This window comes from Dermacentor albipictus, chromosome 8, assembly GCF_038994185.2.
Source record: "Dermacentor albipictus isolate Rhodes 1998 colony chromosome 8, USDA_Dalb.pri_finalv2, whole genome shotgun sequence".
Classification (NCBI taxonomy): domain Eukaryota; kingdom Metazoa; phylum Arthropoda; class Arachnida; order Ixodida; family Ixodidae; genus Dermacentor; species Dermacentor albipictus.
In genome coordinates, this window is record NC_091828.1 from 87,284,668 (window position 1) to 87,303,710 (window position 19,043).

At 45.8% G+C, this 19,043-nt stretch overlaps 2 protein-coding genes across 6 annotated transcripts in view; both read right to left on the reverse strand.

Moving 5' to 3' along the window:
- Positions 1 to 19,043, reverse strand: part of LOC139048832 (uncharacterized) — a 396,301-nt gene that overhangs the window by 123,882 nt on the left and 253,376 nt on the right. The window lies entirely within an intron of this gene.
- oxt (Xylosyltransferase oxt) overlaps positions 1 to 19,043 on the reverse strand; it is a 43,720-nt gene that overhangs the window by 15,212 nt on the left and 9,465 nt on the right. For all 5 annotated transcript variants that reach the window (XM_070523669.1, XM_070523672.1, XM_070523668.1 and 2 more), the window contains 6 exons: positions 14,854 to 15,035; positions 11,287 to 11,486; positions 9,209 to 9,289; positions 5,128 to 5,350; positions 3,967 to 4,143; positions 1,218 to 1,541 (listed from right to left, as the gene is read on the reverse strand). In XM_070523669.1, coding sequence (XP_070379770.1) covers positions 1,218 to 1,541; positions 3,967 to 4,143; positions 5,128 to 5,350; positions 9,209 to 9,289; positions 11,287 to 11,486; positions 14,854 to 15,035 — 1,187 coding nt within the window. The remainder of the gene's footprint in view (positions 1 to 1,217; positions 1,542 to 3,966; positions 4,144 to 5,127; positions 5,351 to 9,208; positions 9,290 to 11,286; positions 11,487 to 14,853; positions 15,036 to 19,043) is intronic.

Here is a 19,043-nt window from a genome sequence, read left to right on the forward strand (position 1 = left end):
GAGCTTTTACTGCGACAGCAATTAAATGGACGCTCCAAGCGCATTTCCGCCGTCGGCGCTGGCTTCATTGTGAGTTTCTATATAAAGTAAAAGGGCGATAACACCATCGCCACACACCCTACGCTGTATGTGCGAGTGAAGGCATGTGAGGGGAGCCAGCGATTGCGGCTCAGTCTTGCCCACGTGAAAGAGATGAAAGCAGGCAGGAAGCGCGCCGTCTCCCATCATGCTCAAGGCACCCAACGTTGCAAGGCCCCGGGGGGAGGGGAGGGAGGGAGGGTGGCATTCTACTTTGGTTGGAAGTGCGTATGCGGCAGCTGCATGCGGTCGCGCGGCAGTATCTTAAGAGCGATCTGCGTTGTGTGCAGACCCTAGGTGCATCTGCAGCGCGTACCTTCGTGCATGCAGTCTGTTCTCGGCACTCAACTTACGTTGAAGCGATAGACAACACGAAGGTCACTTCGCTCGCTGCTGCTGTCTCGCTTGCGACGCCATCGTTTCGACAGTGAGTGCCTGCGGTCATTGAGCGTGATGTGTTCATGTTTGCTGTGTGTGCTGACACCATGCTTGTTAATTTAGTTAGCAAGCGAATGTTTTTAAGTTACAGCTGATAAAAGTGCTATCCTTACTTCGTATGGCTGTCTGCTAATTTGCTATCACAATCAATGCTTCACCTTACTGGCGAAACTTCAACTTTTTCAACATCTTCCAGCGTATACGTCAGCGTATGCGCTAGCGGCACCTACCTACAAATGGGAGAAATGGGCACGATGGTAAGTTACATCCTCCGAGATTCAAGTGCGAAAGCTTAGGCGTGCTACCAGTTTTCGGAGATGGGTGGCTGTTGTGTACTGTGATGTGCTTTTTGACACTCGGGCATGGATAATGGAGGTTCCTTGGATTGAGCACACCTTTTGTTAGCCATCTCGCGGAACCAGGGAAAATTTATCAGTGGCTTGCGGAACCCTGAGGAGGGGCCTGTGGAAACCATGGCTGCCGCGGAACCCACTTTCCGAACCCACGAGATAGGCGATAACGACGCAGCTTTGGAAACACATTCGTTGCATCAATATGTGCAAGTAATGCAAGAACTTGTGCTTCAAAACATAAAGTGATAAGACTTGCGTGGGTGGCGATAACGAGCCAAAGTAAAATAAACACAACACTTGCCAATACGGGAACTCTATGGTCTTACTGACCACAGTGCTGGGACTCACCTGAAATTGGTCTCCGAAAAAGTAGAGATGGACGGCATCAATTGATGGGAGGGTGCAGTTGCGGCTGATGGCACACAATGAACCGAGGTGCCGATCAGCAAGCTTTGCCAGACTCTCGTAGACCGTCAGCTTGTCGTCGTCTGCAGCCACGTTATCGCCACGGTCGTACTCGCTCTGCCAGTAGCCAGTGGGCGGCACTGCGGGGCCAGCCGACGAGTGGTGGGGCCTTGACTCTGCAATCCACATGTCCACCTGGTCCAACACTTTGCGGCTGACCGACGACTCGAACTTCCGGGCAAAGAAGACAGGACGGTCGCGAGTAGCCTGATGGAACAAAAGGAAGAAGTAAGAAAGCTTCCTTCATGCAGAAGTGACACTGGTTCTTTACTTCTGTTCACTGATTTATTATTTGTGAGCTTTAACATCTCAAAGCAACAGCAGGGCTTTGAGAGATGCCATAATGGATGGCTCTAGATTAACTCTGACCACTTGGTGTTCTTTAACACGATCACTGAAGCGGCATTTTTTGTAGTCTCAGTTCCTGTGCGACGTGACCAACTAGTGGGTCGCTTGTGTTTTTCCAGTGTGTCATGACCCACTGGTAAGTCACCAGGGAGTTGTTCTCCTAGGAAACTTGCTCAAGGTGCAAAGAGATGACACCACGATGCATCAGATCAGAAACAACAAGAATAGTTTCTCTCCACTGATTTACAGGAAGGACGTTGCTTGTGTGCTGCAGGAAAGCCCTGCGCAGCCACGCAGGAGGAATAACTGCCATGACCCTCCGGTGACCTATGCTGCAGTGAATGCGATAAAAGGAAACTAAAGAGCAATATCAAGTCAAGCTAGATCAATAGACCACTCATCTAGAAGTCGATCATCATTTTCTGTGTGCCAAAATGTCACTTTGTTGGGAAGAAAACTGCCACCAAAGTTCCTGCTGCTGCTCCTCAATTTAAACTGCCCACGCCCAAATGGACGACTGATGCAATCTCCATGCGACATCCCTCTATGGCACTTTCCGTGAATCAGCCAGTACAGCAGAACCCCATTCGTACGTTTAAAATAAAGAAAACACGAGAAAAAAAACATGCTAACCAGGAAAACATAACGATCCGAAGTCACTAAAATATCTGGTAGGCTCAACTGTAGCTGACATCTACATAATGCGAAGCGTTGCACAAATCATTGCGGCATGAGACATCGACGTGTGCCAAGCTGGCGAGGCCCGAGCTGCCCGAGATGCACATTGTCGTTATTCTGTTGCATAGTGTGTCCGAAACGAAATCAAGCTGGCGATCTTCACCAGAATACGATGCTACCATGGCAAAAGGTGATCCTCACTTCGCACCGCCTGCAGTAGGGAATGGCCTCGCATTTGGGTTATTGTTTTTTAAAAGCATGCAGTACCCTTTCAACAGCACTACGCCATGTGCACTGTGACACAGATAGGTGAGAATGCTCGTCGCAATAGGGGTGATAGGTGCGAACGCAGCACGCGACTACCGGCGAGGAGATCTGCTGGTGCCCGAATAGGAAACCGAGTGCTTGCCGGCGTATTCACATGACACAGGTGGGTGAGTACTGCAGGGAAGCTGCTGCTGTGGGCAGCTGCTGTTTTTGAAAGTGCGCTTTGTGCTTTCTTTTGTTTACATCGGATCTAGCGGCTGGAAAACAAATCATGCAGCCCGAGTTTGGCAATGTACTGAACGTTACTGCCGAAAGATTGTGTATTCCGGAAGTGTACCTCGCGACAGTGCATTTCTTATCTCTCAACAACTATAAGTCCGTAAACTGCAATCTCGTATCAATGAAACCTGCTGGAAAATTAGACTTCATCTAGCCATGTAATGCTAATGCTAATTCTCATGGGACTACGTCGTGGCTGCCATCTTGTTCGTCGATCGCCCATTTGAGCCGTTTCAAATTGCACGGCCGCATGTTTCTACCGACATGTGAACACGATTTTTGAGTACGTAGCGCAGTGCATAATCTGTGGCTCAGTGATAAAAGCCCAGCGAAACCATATAAATCTGCATCCCACCGACACAGACTTCTTTATGGTGCTTAAGATGGTGACCGCCCATAAACTCTATGGCAGTCGCAGCATCGGCTGCTACGGCTGCGGTCGTGGTTGAGTGATTGTTGAAGAATAAGCATTTCCAGCTGCCTCAAGAATGCCGATTTCCGTCAAGTAGGAATTATCAGTCGGTAACTTCCATACCTGCCAACCTATTAACCTTAAAATTCATAATAATCTTGAGGACACGAAAAAGAATGAGGGGGTTTGGGTAGTACATTGTTTTTCATACTAATTTGCATTGAGCACACCCCTGTTGAAGGATACACACAGTAATATACCGCTAGCTATTGTTTTTAGATCGAAATGCCCTTTTCAGATACTTTGCTGTTGCCAATTTGACCTGCTTCTGGAACTTGTCTTAATAAACTTACTCAAAGCAGGCAACCATATACGACATCCTAAGAGCGCTGCCACCACTGGACGGCTTAGACGCCATCACAATTTCATTTTTGCATGCATTATTTTGGATTTTCACGCCACGTGTCCTTCAACAGCTTTGCAACTTCTTCATAAACAAAATAAATTTTTCTCTAAACCTGACTCGACAAGTAAAATTGAAAAACAGGCCCAAAGTCATTAACAAAAAAACATTCAGGAGGGTTATGAGGAATGCCATTGCAATGCCATTCAAGCTCTGGAGCAGCTGCGTTTTGAGGGAAGACCCACCTGAATGCGAAGCCAGTCGTCCGTGCGGAACACGTTGGGCGAGCACCCGCACCAGTCGACGACGTGACGGTGCTGGCACTGGCAGCCCTGGCGCCGCTTCCAGTTCACCAGCCGCAGGTTCTGGTCGGCCACCGTGCCGCAGAAGATGCTGTTCTGCAGCGCCGTGTGGAAGAACGACTGGAATGAACAGGTCGACAGGCAAGCTTAATGAACAGTTTGTATGGCATACGTTCCACTCTTGTTACATTGGCTCTCGACAAATGACAGTGCGACAAATGAGAAACTTGAAGTACGCTTCGCTCCATTACATATCCGTGTAATGCAGTGAAGCACACAAATGCCGCAAAGGCGGTTTTGGTATTCTAATTACACGGCACAGGCAATGTTTGGCCTAATTTTCTTGGAAAAAAAAAAGACAAGAAGATGCCTGTTAGAATTGGGTAAATTATGTAATCAGACATGTGAGCTACGGTTATTGCTTAAAAATCTTCCTAGGACAGGCCGAGAACAGGCTTTTTTGACAGGAGATTGACGTGTGTTCAATGCATTCCCTGTTCCCTAAGATCTGCCAAGGCAGACGCTGCCCCTACAGGGTTCACTATTGGGGTTACCATGGGAATTAGGCACGTACATAGTAACTGGTGAACTCCGAACTTTCCGGCAAAGACCAATTTTAGGACCGAAATAATGAAAGTTTGGGCCCATAGAAGTGCATTGGACACCTGCCTGGACCTTCAGTGATGATCAAATTAACTAAAGGATTGAATTAACTGGGGTTGAATTAACGGAGTTCTACTGATTTCAAAGCAACGAATGATTTTCAGCAGTCCCATAGGAGTTCTTACAATGAGATTTCTCTGTATAGTAAATATCAGATATAACGAAGATATTTTTGTGTCGGATGCAACTTTATCATAACAAGGTCTGAATGTCCTGCACCCGAAGCTGGGAAAAATTCCATTTGGTGAAGTCTACTACAGACTGCTTACTTGCATGAGATGTCGGCTGTTCATTTTGTTTTTTCAATGTGCACCACTGTGGAATGCAGGGCTGTCCACCAACTTTTACAATAAGATCGCAAAAGTTAGAAGGCGTGCTCCAGTGAGCATTGTATGAGACTCTATGGCAGCAAGGACAACAACAGTAAGCGACCGTCCTCACCTCAGCCGGCAGGAGGGTGTGTCGGAAAAGCGCCTTGAGCCCCTGCAGCAGGGGGTCTTCGTGCTCGGGTAGTGCAACGTAGGAGCAGAAGTCGCGGTGCAGGGCAACCCAGTCACTGCCGCCATCGAGCCGCAGGCCCCACGGCAGCGTGCGTGGGCCCAAGCGCCACATGCGCCCGCCGCATTCATGGAATGTGCGCTCCAGCGCCTGCTTCCCGATGAACCTGTGCCGTCGGAGTGGAAACAGCATGAGATTGACGAACTCCTTACCGTGTACTGTTAAAGGGGCCCTGAAAAGATATGAGTGCCATCCACGATTTCTTATGTAATGCACGCAGCGGACCAGGAGGCATTTTGCATTCTTGAAGCAGCATCACGATCCTCTTTCCGATGACCAACAGCCGCCGGTATAGTATGCTTCACTGCAGACAGATCTTTCCCACTGTCAGTACGCTTCACCGCATCGTAAATCTGTGTTGTGGTGAAGCTTACTAAAGCAAATCTGCCATTATGGAGTACAAGTAAGGTCCTCGCTGAACGAGCCATCCATATTTTGAGAAATGCACCTTGCTCACTTTTACTGTTGCCCTTCAAATTCAATGACTTGTTTCAGAGCATCTGCCCCTAGAGTGTTGTTTCATCGGCATGAATGTTTCCTGTGGAGCAAGACGTGATCGCAACCTATTAGGAGAAGTGCCCTTGCAGGAGTGCAGAGGAGCGCAGTAGTTCGATACGCTGAATGTGGCAGTGAACAGAAGTTCAAGATACACGTAGTACAGTGCGACACTCTTACATAACAGTTCCAAGGCGATGTTACTATGGTTCGAAATGAACAATAGTTCATTTTATCCGAGTTCGATAGATCCTGGATTGACTGAGTAAGGGATGCACGTCAGTGCTCACTCACTCCCAGTCACTTCTGGCTAGACGCTTTGGCAAAGACATCGCTTTAAAATGCACCATCTGGATTTGGCTAATGTCCATGCAGGACAAAGCCAGTCAACACCACATAGCACTGCCAGACTGGAGCACACCAGCACAAACACACACTCCAGCCCTGCCGAGCACAGGGCAAGCGTTGCGCTATATGCACTACAGTTGCGCGTAGCTGCGTCTGCTGTGTAGCGTAGATAGTGCGGCCACCGTGGGCAGCCACGACGAGCCCTCTCAGCGTCAAGATGCTCAGACAACCATGTGTTCCGATTAGTCTTTGTAGGGGTCGCAGCTCCTAGCAAGTGGCGACGCAAGCCAGCCCAAGTGCCAACATCTGACTGGAACAAGTTGTCCATTTCTCGATTGGCACATCTTCGAGGTGTGTCACCATCATGGTCAAAGCTCATAACGTTAGGAACTCTTCCAATGTAAGTCCGGAGTGCGGTATCCGTCACGGAGCAGATATGAGTGCTGCCAATGTGCTCGCACGAGCAAGCACATAGAGACAACGTCTCCTTCGAGCCTTGGAAATTGTGCGGCTGCCATAAAGGTAAGTGCGAAAGAAAATGTGCTGCTCATGCCCCTCCGTAAAAGACAAAACAGCTGCACGTAGCTATATAGCACATTACAGCACAGAAAAGTGACTTTTATTTATTTACACTTTTATTTATTTATTATTATTTATTATATTATTTATTTATTTACACTATATTATTTATTTATTTACACCTACATTGCCACGAGGCATTGCGTGAGGTGGGGGGGGGGGGCATGGTTTACAACCTAACACAAATAACAATAAATTGTTGTACAAGGTACATAATAAAAAAGAATCAGAACGTGCAAATTATCTGAAATTATACAGAAGATACAAAAATTACTACAAACATACATTCTAAATAATAGAGACACTTCGGGACAATAATTCCATTTATTTCGATATTACTGATGTCAACGCTCTCATAGAAAACGGAAGAACACCGTTACTGCAGTAATACTGACCGGAAGTATGCGTTGCCAACAGTGCCTGTCAATTTCTGCTGAAAGAAGAAGCGTAACATTAAAGCCATGTGACGTAACACTGTGGCCTGTAGGTGGTACACCGCCACCTATGCAGCCCCACTTCTTCGGAACAGATGTTGAGGAGGAATACGAGAAAGGAAAATATTGCACTCGTAGTAGCTACGCTCATAGTAGGTTTCCTTGAAAAGTTTATTCAGTACTATATTCCTCGCAGGTACCGCACTCATTTCAAGGCGTTTTTTTTTTTTAAGCTTCAAGGAAAGGTAGTTCTGGGAATGGATACGAAAGGAAATGGCTTCCCGCTAGCACTAGCTCACGTAAGTGACGAGATACAACGCAAAGGAAGGTTTCAGCAAGAAGCATGGAGGTGGGGGAGGGCAGCATGATTGATTGATTGATTGATTGATTGATTGATTGATTGATTGATTGATCAACCAATTGGTTGGTTAGATTCAACATCCTGAAGCAACACAGGGGCTACAAAACACGCTGAAGGAAATTTTTTTTTGTTTTGGCTGCAGATTACTGTGAAAGCCTGAAATAACTCAAGCCTGAACATACCAGGTGTCTCTTTTAAAGTTGAACACTCTTTTTACGAGAAACTGTCATATCTAGGCCCCTGCTATTTTTGCCGATAAGCTACATGGCTAGGCGTGCCTAAGCAGTAAAGAAAATGTTAACAATAATTGTGTTAATTAACTTAAATATGCTAATGACATTTTTCCAACTTACTTTAGGGAGTATGTTGCAATTGTAAAATTAAAGGTGAAAAGTAGTGAAGTCATGTCTGCTTAGAAAAAATCTTAAGACAGCACCACTTCTTAGATATCGCACTTTAAAATGTGCCATGAAATACATGGGCTTTTAACATATTCACAAATGAATGCCTCAAACAGTGCTGGACAACCCTAATAGGAACCCCGACGCTTATTTTAGCAGATTTTCGAGACAAATATCTCGAAAGTGGAGCTAGTCTTAGGATTTCTGCTAATTGCACACGACTTCACTACTTCTCGGCTTCATTTTTGCAGTTGCATGTGCCCCAAAGCTTGTAATTAGGAAGTTAATCAGCATATCTTCATCATTAAAGCCATTGTAGAAATTTATTTTTCAAATTTTTCGCTGCTAATGTCCGTCTAGCCACATTGTCTATGTGCAAAAACTTCAGGAACCCAGACATGACAGTTTGTTTTAAAAGAAAGAGAGAAGGGGTCCATCATAAAAATGAGCACCTGGTACAATACAAGGAGCAATCTTGGGGCCACAAATTCTTGTATTTTTTTTTTCGAGTTTGTTATCCGCACACAGTACGCTCCACAAACATTTGCCAAGCTTCAATAATCGTGCTCTATTAAAGCCACGCTACCTGCTCTGTTCAGGCTCAATTTCAACCACCACGGTGGCTAAGTGGCTGTGGTGCTTTGCTGCTGAGCAGAAGGTTACGGGTTCTATTAGCGGCCACCACAGAAACATTTTGATGAAGATGAAATGCAGAAGTGCTCGTGTGCTTACATTTAGGTGCGCGTTAAAGAACCCCAGGTGGTCAAAATTAACCGGGAGCCCTGCACAACAACATATCTCATAGCCCCAGTGTTGCTTTGCTATCTTAAATCCAATCAATCAATCAATCAATCAATCAATAAATCAATCAATCAATCAATCAATCACCCGCACTTTCTTCCGACGACACATCGGCTGAAAGGTCCTAGCAGAGGTTCTCCTATGTGCCATCCCGAGCATTCAATGTTCTACATTCCCCAAAGATGTGCACCACAACTGCGTTGATGTAATTAGAAGCCATTGTATGTAGCTCATAAATCAGGCAATTCAATGCCTGCTGGTCTCAAGACATGCCAGTGCAACACCTTTCTGAATAGCAGTTTCCATCCTGCTTTTTTTTTTTACTGTCATAACTCGACGTTCGCTACAATATGCAGAGAACACTGCTGCTCTTGTGTGCAAAATCCACAAATGTTTTCGTTAAGTGGAACAGATGACATCCAGTCATTGTGTTTGACGTATCGTTATCACTAACGATACGTCCAACATAATGACTGGCTGTCATTTGCTCCAATAAAAGAGTTCAAGCATAATAATATTTTTTTTTATGTGGTTACAGTACTCGCCTCTGCGTATCCTGGCCGTGAGACTTGACGAAGTTGGACCCCATGTTGGCGGCCAGGAACATTTCCAGCTCCTTGCGAGACCTGCATAAACAAAAAAAGACGTTGAGAACAGACCTCCACCGTACACCATTTAGAAGAGGCCACCAAACGGCTAGACCAACCCCTGCATTCTAGAATGTTCCTCTAGTCAACGTTCCATCTCGACTCAAGAAAGCAGACGACAGTACCGCCCCGTGACAGATGTGATGACTGCGCTTACAATTGCACATCTCGACAATTTTTTAGAAGCAGAGCGTCTTCTTCGTCAAGGGGACGTCGCTGTGGTCAACTCGGTAAAGTAAGGAAAGTGCTATTGGACAAGGATTATTTTAGAATATGGGGGTAAATCAGCCTAGAATGCGAACAAATCCTTCAAAACTCTATTTGGGTTTGTGCTTTGCAAAGAGGCACTGCGCACACCGCACACACAACACAGCTGTTCCAGTGCAACCTCTTCATCAACTAAACATCTCTCCTCACCATTTCTTCACCCGACAAGCATCATAAATCACCTTTGTCCTCCTGATACTGCTGCATTGATGCTTTACAGAGCACATCCAACCTGATTTGGTGTTTGTGTTTCATAACAGCTTGCGAATGCTGCAGTACATAAACAACGCATGTGAATACATGGTGCATAGGATGAAAGTAAACACAGTTGTACACATCACCGTTCGTTGCACAGAATTTAACACACACTACAGTCGCTGACCGATAAATCGAACACTGGTAATCCGGACATGCTGGGAAATTCAGACAGCTTCGCGGCACCGCCAATGGCCCCACAGACTTAATGTGTAAAGACAACCGATATTTCGGACAGCCGCCAGCTCTGCATGCAATTACCCGGACCTCATCCGTGGCTGTAGCGTACGCCGACTTTGCCGCCATTATCTCCTCTGCCAACCTCGACGAGACATCAAGCATGGCCTCAGAGATTGCATGCCAGATGGTAATCCCTGAGGCCTTGCCTTAGTTGCAGCACTGCGCCTCGGACATTTAACTGCAAGTGCTGATTTTGGAGGCTTTGCCTAAATTGTGAGGTCGCATCAACATCGTGATCATCACATCCATTCCAGCACCACCACGCATGGCCCGCTCTTGTTTGTTGAATTTGCCTTCTGGTCAGCGATTCGCCATTCTGTGCTTGTTTGTTTTTTCAGTATGAGTTCCAGACAGAGCGCTGCTGGCTCCAAGAAGTCTTTCTCATGAAGTCATTGATTCTACGCGTCAAGTGGCGCCAACGGTGCCCTCGCAGTCCGACTTCAAATGAGTCTTGAGTTGCAGTCCGAATGAGCCCGGCTCCTCAATTGAAGAGCCTAATCTGCCGCCTACCACAATGAGCTCAAATGTGGACATATTGATGACCTGCTAGGCTGCAGCGTGCTGATTCCTGCCGCCATACATCTGAAGACTTTGCAGACGTCAATGGCGCTGTGTCGTCATGTGCCGAACTGACCAATGACGAAACGATTGAGCAAGTTCTCCCACCATCAAACTGCGACTCCGACTCGGATGATGATGATGATGTGCCGTGTGCACTGGAGCCTTCACATGCCGATCTGACTCGGCCCTCTGCTGTCCTTGCAGCGGCGTACAGAGACAGCACAAAACTGGCAGAAGTACAGGTGGACTTGGTTGCATGCAAGCAGAAGTGCATGCAGCAATGAATCAACCACTTCGTCCTTGCACAGGGGCCTTAAAACAGAAATATTATAATCTGCTTTGGATACATTTATTTTTTCGTACATTCGATAGTTAGGACTTATTTACAATCCCGGTGGTGTCAGAATTATCGGTCATCAACTGTACTTGAATGTAGGCTCGGTTCACACAGATTCCAACATATGCACTGAATCTACATTATTGTTTTTCTTGAGGCTTATTATTATTATTATTATTATTATTATTATTATTATTATTATTATTATTATTATTATTATTATTATTATTATACTGCGTTCAGTATAGTGCTGACCAGACTTGACGGGGTAGACGGACCACACTTGGCAGTGCAGATGGGGTAGTCAGCGACTCACTTGACGGGGTAGTCGGTCTCGCTCAGGTTCACAAAGTAGTCCCACCCAGGATGCTCGCGCAGGAGGTAAGCCATGCCCCGCAAAAGCATCTCGAGCAGGCTCGAGCCGCCCCAGATGGTGGCCAGGCGGTACCGCTCCAGGCGCACGTTGGTGTACCTCGACTCCAGTGCCAGCAGAGACCGGTACATGTGGTCTTGCCGCTGCAGAGCAAAGGTTAAGAAGTGTGTGGGCGAAGGACCGCTGCCATCACTGCATTCGGCTCCACAGAAAGGTCACAATGGTGCCGCTTGAAGAAGAGCATCTGCAGTGATCTCTTTTGGACCATTTCTATGATCCTGCACACAAGGCTAGATGAATGTACTGCATTCTTCTAATTATCATCAACAGACTATGCAAATTACATATGTAATTTACTGCACTTACTTTATTCTAGCGAGCCCTCGATTGTAACACGCACTGGATTTTCATGGCCCGATCTCCGATCACACCCCTGTCCTGTCGCATTCTTTTGTCTAATGTCTGTCCTGCTACGCTCTTTCATGTAATGCCTGCCCTGTCCCAATGTTTGGTTAAAAACTGGACTGAGATTACGAGGTTTACCATACCAAAGCAAAACAGGGCTTACGAGAGACGTCATAGTGCGCCAGTCTCAGGATCTTGACAACCAGGGGTTCTTCTTTTGAGTGCCGTGTTCTCTTTTTTTATTAAATAATGCTCCTTAGTTTCTGCCAGGCTTTTGTCACAGGTTGGTGCAAAGGAGGCATTTCATGCTGCACAGAAGCCGGTTCTGTGTCATCGCATTCTATGAATTCAGAACTCGTCAACCTTTCATAAATTCCTTTGTCTGTCAACGTGCAGACAGAACCTGCCACGCTATCTCATGGTGGCTGCCTTGCCAAGACAGACTGCCGAGGTGTGTTCTCTAGCTGCTGTCAGAAATTTAACTTATACATTTTTTTTTCTGTGCTTAGGATGGCCTCTACGTAGACGGCCACGACAAGTACGCCATGTTGTTTACGGCAGGAGTTGCTTCGGAAGGCCAAAACGCAAGACGAGCATACTTGAAAGAAGCAGGTGTTGCAAGAGGGCTGTGCAAGAGGACTGGCAATGTAAAGGTTAATGTGCTCCCTAAATCGAACTAGATAGTAAATGCTTTGCATTCCAGCCCCATCAGAATGTCGCCGTGGCTGCTGGGCATCTAGCCCAGCACTTCACGCTTAGCAGCAGAAATGGAATAGCCACTGAACGACTGTGGCAGGTTACTTTGTTTTGTTCAACATTTGTCCCATTGTACATTCTTTCAGCTAACTCTGCATGCAAAGCCACAAGAGTGGACCGCTACTATCAATTCACCTTAGCCTAACTCAGATGTCTCTTGGGTTGCAAGCTACAATTTCACAGAACAAACACACATACAAACAAGCGAAATCACAAAATATCAAATGCAGAAGGAAGTGGGGGGAAAAGCGTCTCACTGTTAGTGTCCTAACATCAATCTTTTTTTTTAAAGGGACTGACAACTGGCCAGGATGTGCTGTGAGACGTTGATGTAAATGAAATAAACATGATTTATAGCGATAGAATCCAGTATGCTGTTCGGGATTCAAGTAGGAAATATAATTTTAAATTGGCAAAGAAAGTAAGAAAAACCAGTGTGTGGCCAGGCCTGGCAGTGAAATCTTGATACTTCAAAAGGTAATCAAGAGATTACTGTACATAAGTTGACTGCCATTAAGTACAGTATAATTATTGCTTAAAATTGCAGTTAGTATTTATTAGACACTTTCGCTTTATTCTATGTGTATCACGAAGTAAAGAAAGTCCACGCTAACCAGCGGTGCTTGTGTCGTCCCACATGCATGGCGGCGCACACGCTGTTGTACGCGCGCGAATATAGCACGAGTTTGCCAGTACCCAGAGTTTTATGATCTCCCTGTGATACAATGCGCCATCGACGAGTTGTGCCATAAATGTTTGCGTTTTTTACCTTCGTGTCGGCGCCTCTGTCACACTGTACCGACGCCGGGCACTCCACCGACCGTCGGTAGACTGTCGGCGTCAGTACAGTGTGACAGAGGCACCGACACGATGGAAAGAAATGCTGTCGCCGGCAATCGGCAGACCGAAATCAGTGTCGGGTTGGCGTAGTGTGAGTGAGCATTTACCAATCCGTATTCTCCAGGCGCGCTGCTTCTGGCGGAGACGGTGGTCCATCGTGCAAGTTGGATTCGTTGCCTCTGCTGCCGCTTTCGTCCATCGAAGCATGACGTTTGGGTGCTACTTCGTAAGGATCTAAACTCTGAGCCCACTTGTGAGCTCAAATCCTTCGTTCCGGCTTTCTCAGGTCTTCGAGAAACGATATCGGAAATTGTAAGCGCACACTTGGCTACAGCAATATGAACCACGCATCATGTGTAAATGCGTTGTTTCGTTTTCAATGCGCTTGGTTTCATTTTGACTAGTCAAACACCAAAGTAGTTGGAAAGGAAACCACAAAAACAGGTAGCTATTATCGCAGAAATACTTTAACACTTTGGAAAAGATTAATCGTTTGAACATCGACTTGATAAACAAAATATTACTTTCTCACACCAACAGCCGCACTTGTCGCCTGCCTCCCACTAGTGCCGGCCTACAATCGCTATCGCGCTCACCCAACACAGTTTTCAGCATGCTTCCAGCGAACAACTTCATCCTCACAGCAGATCGAAAAATTCGGATAAAGAAATGTTCTGCAGCGTTTTCCGCGTTACTACTTCATGATTAGATGCTCTGGCCGGTAAGCCTTCCATTGCACTAAGTGGGTATTATGAAAGTTGGTTGTCAGTCCCTTTATACTCCATTTCTGTCTGTATAACATCAATGAGTGTGACACTTTTATCAAAGACTAGCATATGCTTATCTAGGCATGAGGGAGAGGGAGGAAATTACCTTAAAGGGCCCCTCGCCAGGTCTGGCAATTTCAAACAAACAAGTTTAGCGTATATATGATGCACTGACCATAGCGCCTGCAAAGTATTACGGTGCACCGCACACACCGGAAACAGCTGAAATTTCAAACCAAATGCCATGCGCTTTCCTCTGGAGACAGCCCCACTCCCAGGCAGAGAGTCAGTCAGACGCGCAAGTACCTCTTCACGTGCATGTTTGGTCACTCACTACAACTAATCATCAAATGCGGAAGGCGCGGCTCGACGGCCCTTGGCTCTGGTATAGGAGAAGGGAAGGAAGGAACAACACTTGGGAATGCTACGTCGAACCAGAGGGAGAGAGTGCTCTAATTGGCAGCGACACCGGCATCCTAGCGGGATGGTAGCAGGACCACCAATTTCTTCTATCTCCTCCAATAATGAACCAATTTGAAAAATTATTTGGCTAAAGCACTCCTAAGGCGGCGTTTCACAACTTCTAGTGTATAATGAAGATTTGCAGTGGGGCCTCGTGAGGGGTCCTTCGAGGACAGCTCAAGATGTCAGCCTAGCTGGATACCCGTTCAGCATCCTCATGAAGGTATCCCGCACCGAAGGGATTGAGAGCCCCTGAGCTACAACGAGGGCAAGTACTCACGGCATCAACGTGAATGTAGAAGACGTGGCGCTCGTGGTAGAGGAACCGCAACAGGCGCAGCACCTGACGAACCGCGCGACCATTGACCGAAAGCAGGAAGGCGATGCGTGCCGGCTTCAGTGTCTTGGCACTAGCCGGCGCCAGTGGCCACAGGATTTCCCGTTTGGTGACTTCGCCAGCAACTGCGAGGAGTCGCAGAATGATAGCTCAAGACTGGGCCAGCCCAGTGACTCATAACATGAGAACAGTCCTCTGGAGATAAAAGCAGGCACAGCAAGGTCTTCAAGACTGACACAAATGTGCAACTTTTAGCATCCAGGAAGCTGTGTCCTCGAACCATCGCCTAAATGTCTGGACAATGAGTGCAATGAAATAAGCAGAGGTGACAGAAGAGTGAACACAGCACTGTGCTTTCGACACTTTGTTTTGGGAAGCCTCGCGTGTATGTGTGCATATATATATTATATATATATATATATATACACACAGTTTAGAGATCAGCGTTATTATATATATATATATACACACAGTTTAGAGATCAGCGTTCGTTGCAACCTTACTGGTATTTGAGCCAGTCGACGTCGAGAAACCCGAGGAATTTATTTCAAAGTTTCAGCTGGAGATTGGCGTTTATCAAGAGTGATCTTGTACAGTCTAGAAGAGCACTCTAAGATCACTCTTGATAAAGGACGGCCCCTGGCCGAACCATCGAAATAAATTTCCCGGTTTTTTTCAACGTGGACTCATTCCCAGTATATCCTCATCTTGATATGACGCAAACAGCCACGTTGAGAATAGCACTCCATTCACAGAAGTGTTATTAAACAGCGTGATCGTTGAAAAGCTAGCATACCTTCAGAAATCACACGGGCAAATAATACTTGCATGAATGAGGGCTATACTATGCATGGCTGCTCAAGCGAGGTGCAGCTTTCGTGGAAATGTCAATTTTACCTTCAAGGTGATGTAATTTTGCCTTCGAATAGGGCTTCACTGCAATGTGACGCTTAATTACACAACAAAATCTTTGTCTTTATGCCATGTCCTTACGGCAACAAAAATCTGCAAGTGAATTTAACCTGTGCGTGAGACTTTGCAGCAATGCGACATGCAACATCATGGCAGTACAAATTTTGTATTTTCGTGTGAAATCATGCTTATTGCAAGGCTTACTGCCATGCAGCCACATCTGAAGGCGAAATTGTGATATAATACCCAATCTCCGCCCTCTCAATTTTGGTGAGAGTACGATGTGCGAGAGTACAGTACTACACAGACAAATACGCAAAGACAAACTATTTCATCGTAAAAATACTGTTCGCTTTCATTTATTAAGTTAAAGTGATCTGTATACACCGTGACATAGTTTTCACACAAAGGAAAATATGCTTTTAAAGGAGCACTGACATGACTTTTTCGATGTTGTTTGTTCTTGCATTCTTGCTTTTCCCTTCTTTTGCTTTATGTTAAGGTCCAAATTCTCCAAAGCCCGAAAGAAAGAAATAGTGCCAACTAAATAAATCATGGGATTTTACATGTCAAAACAAGAACCTGATTATGAGGCATAGGACTCCGAATTTTAGACCACCTGGGGTTCTTTAATGTGCACCTAAATCGAAGCACACGGGTGCTTTCGGATTGCACCCCCATCCAAATGCAACCGTCGCGGCCGGGATTTGATCCCGCAAGCTCATGCTTAGTAGTGCAACACCACAGCCACTAAGAAAATACTTGCAAGCATCCTAGTGGGATAAATAAAATATACAATACATATGTTCTATTATATATGATATACATTATTATTATTATTATATAACTATAATACTTGCTTCTATGAACCAGTTTTGATTTTAGTACCCAGGAGGTGGCTGTATCAAAGACATAATGGCTCGCTGCATTCCTGCAATCAATCCCTGTAAACGCCACACCCGGCCTTATAGCTACACAACATCAGTAAATTTCATGTTTCATGACATCACAATAATGTTGATGGTGCCAGCTTTGACACTTTAAGACAAACTTCAGCATCAAATTGCTTCCAAACCTACAGTTCACTGTTCATTTCCGAGCAGCCAAAATATATATATATTCGAACTAAATTTCAGGGTTTTACATGCCAGAACTATGATCTCATTATGAGGCACACCATAGTGGGCATTAATCTCCGGCATTATTTTTAACACCTGGGTTTATTTTAAGCGTGCACCCAATGCACCGTACACGAGCGTTCTTGCATTCCAGCCACAATGTAATATGGACGCCTCGGCCAGGTTTGAACCCGCTGCTTCGAGCTAAGAAGCATAACCCCACAGCCACTGGATTATCATGGCAGATAGTGGTCGAGATCACCATGGCAATGCATGTTACAACCGGCAGGTCGAAATCAAGCCCTCTTAACACGCTCAGCTGGTTCTTTCAGAGCGCCGCACTCCAGCTCGGAGCGCACCGAGGCACTCTCACCTTCAATCTGGGAGTGCGACCGAGACCAACTGGCGGCGTTTTGGACACGTGGCTTCTGCAGCTGTCGTTGGCATCGCGTCTGCCACGGCTATTCGCACGGCCGTGTCAAAGCATGTGCGTGCCCTGTTTGTTTACGACAGAAGTAGCACTGACATGTTTCCTCTTCCAGCTTTTAGTAGCTCTGGCAAGTGGTTTCACGTCAGGCTCGATCACCCTTTCGCTGGCTCCGATCGAGAGTGGCCTCCACATTGTTGCGATATGAGTCAAAGCGCGGTAAGCACCAGTTGAATGTGCCGCGAGTGCCTGCAACCTTTGTACCATGAGTGCCCCAATTTCTTTTCCCATGAGAGAAGCGTGTGTTACTACAACTTCGAAAACGCATGTCAGTACTCCTTTAAAGAAAAAATATTTTTTGTTGGGTGAGTCAGATCACACATAGGGAAGACATAACAGCACAAAGACGATCACAATATATGTGCTGTTAGGACATGAATGCAAAGCAATCAGCACTGGTGTTAAAAGAGGCCCCGAAGTGAAGCGTTCTAGATGTTAGATGCTTGCATGGCTGAAGTGAAGCAGCTTTGAAAAAGGTCACTTCAGCGGATTAGAGAGAAAGGGGTCAGCAGTTTTATCGGCAAATACTTTTGTCATGCATCGACATCAACTGTACCCTTTGCAAGATATGGCCAGAATGAGAAAGACATTCTGCAGGAGCCAAGTTAAAGGTGATAGCAGTAGGAGGAAACGTTGGTATTTCATGACAGTGTTGATGTATCTTAACAAGGCGTTTTACATGATTGATGCATTGTTTTATCATACTACCTTCATGTGCAGGAAATGAACTATTTCTCTATTTAATCTGTCTTTTTTTCTTTTGCGCTCTTCGTTCTGTAAGTGGGGGCGTATGCTTGCTCTTGGCTGAACCTACAGGTAGGAACTTCTAAACTGAGAAAAGTTAACACAGTAAACCTTTGTAATGATTTGTTGGTGGGCTTAATTGGTTTCAGATCACGGCAAACACCTTACAAGGTGAAAATACACAGGACAAAAGCTTGTGCGAGAAGCTGACACACAAGTGCGATAGGCAGTCAAAAGTTCAGCGCCTGCTTGTGTCGCCTTCTTGTCTAAATTGTCCATCTTTTTTTTGCACTAAGAGACATCCACTTAAGTATAACAAAATCATTTCAATAGGAAATTAACTTTGTATAAGTGGCTTTTTGTAATACATGAAGAGGCCTTAACAGAGTTGCAGCAATGGGGCAGGTGCCTTCCAACACAACGGGAGTCTGTAAAACGTGAACTGGAACAAGGCCATACTCAATATTAGCAACGCGCCAGTGACGAGATTCTGCTGACGTCTGTGAGAAGCTGTTTCGTCTATCGGTCATTAAATTAAAATACGAAGTTTTACGTGCTAAAACTTCAATCTAATTTTGAGGCGTGCCGTAGTGTGAGACTCTGGATTTATTTTGACCACCTGAGGTTCTCTAGTGTGCACCTAAATCTATGTAAACAAGCATTCTTGCATTTCGCTTTCGTCAAAATGTGGCCACCACATCTGGGATTAAGCCTACGACTTCAAACGCAACGCCATAGCCACTATGGTACTGCAGCAGGTGCTGTCAGTAATCATCGCATTGTGCAGTCATGGTCCCGAGGAGCTTCTGCCGTGTGGTAAAATGGTCTTTGCAGTGCTCTTTCCTACTCCAGGTTGCTGTGAAGGCAAAGGC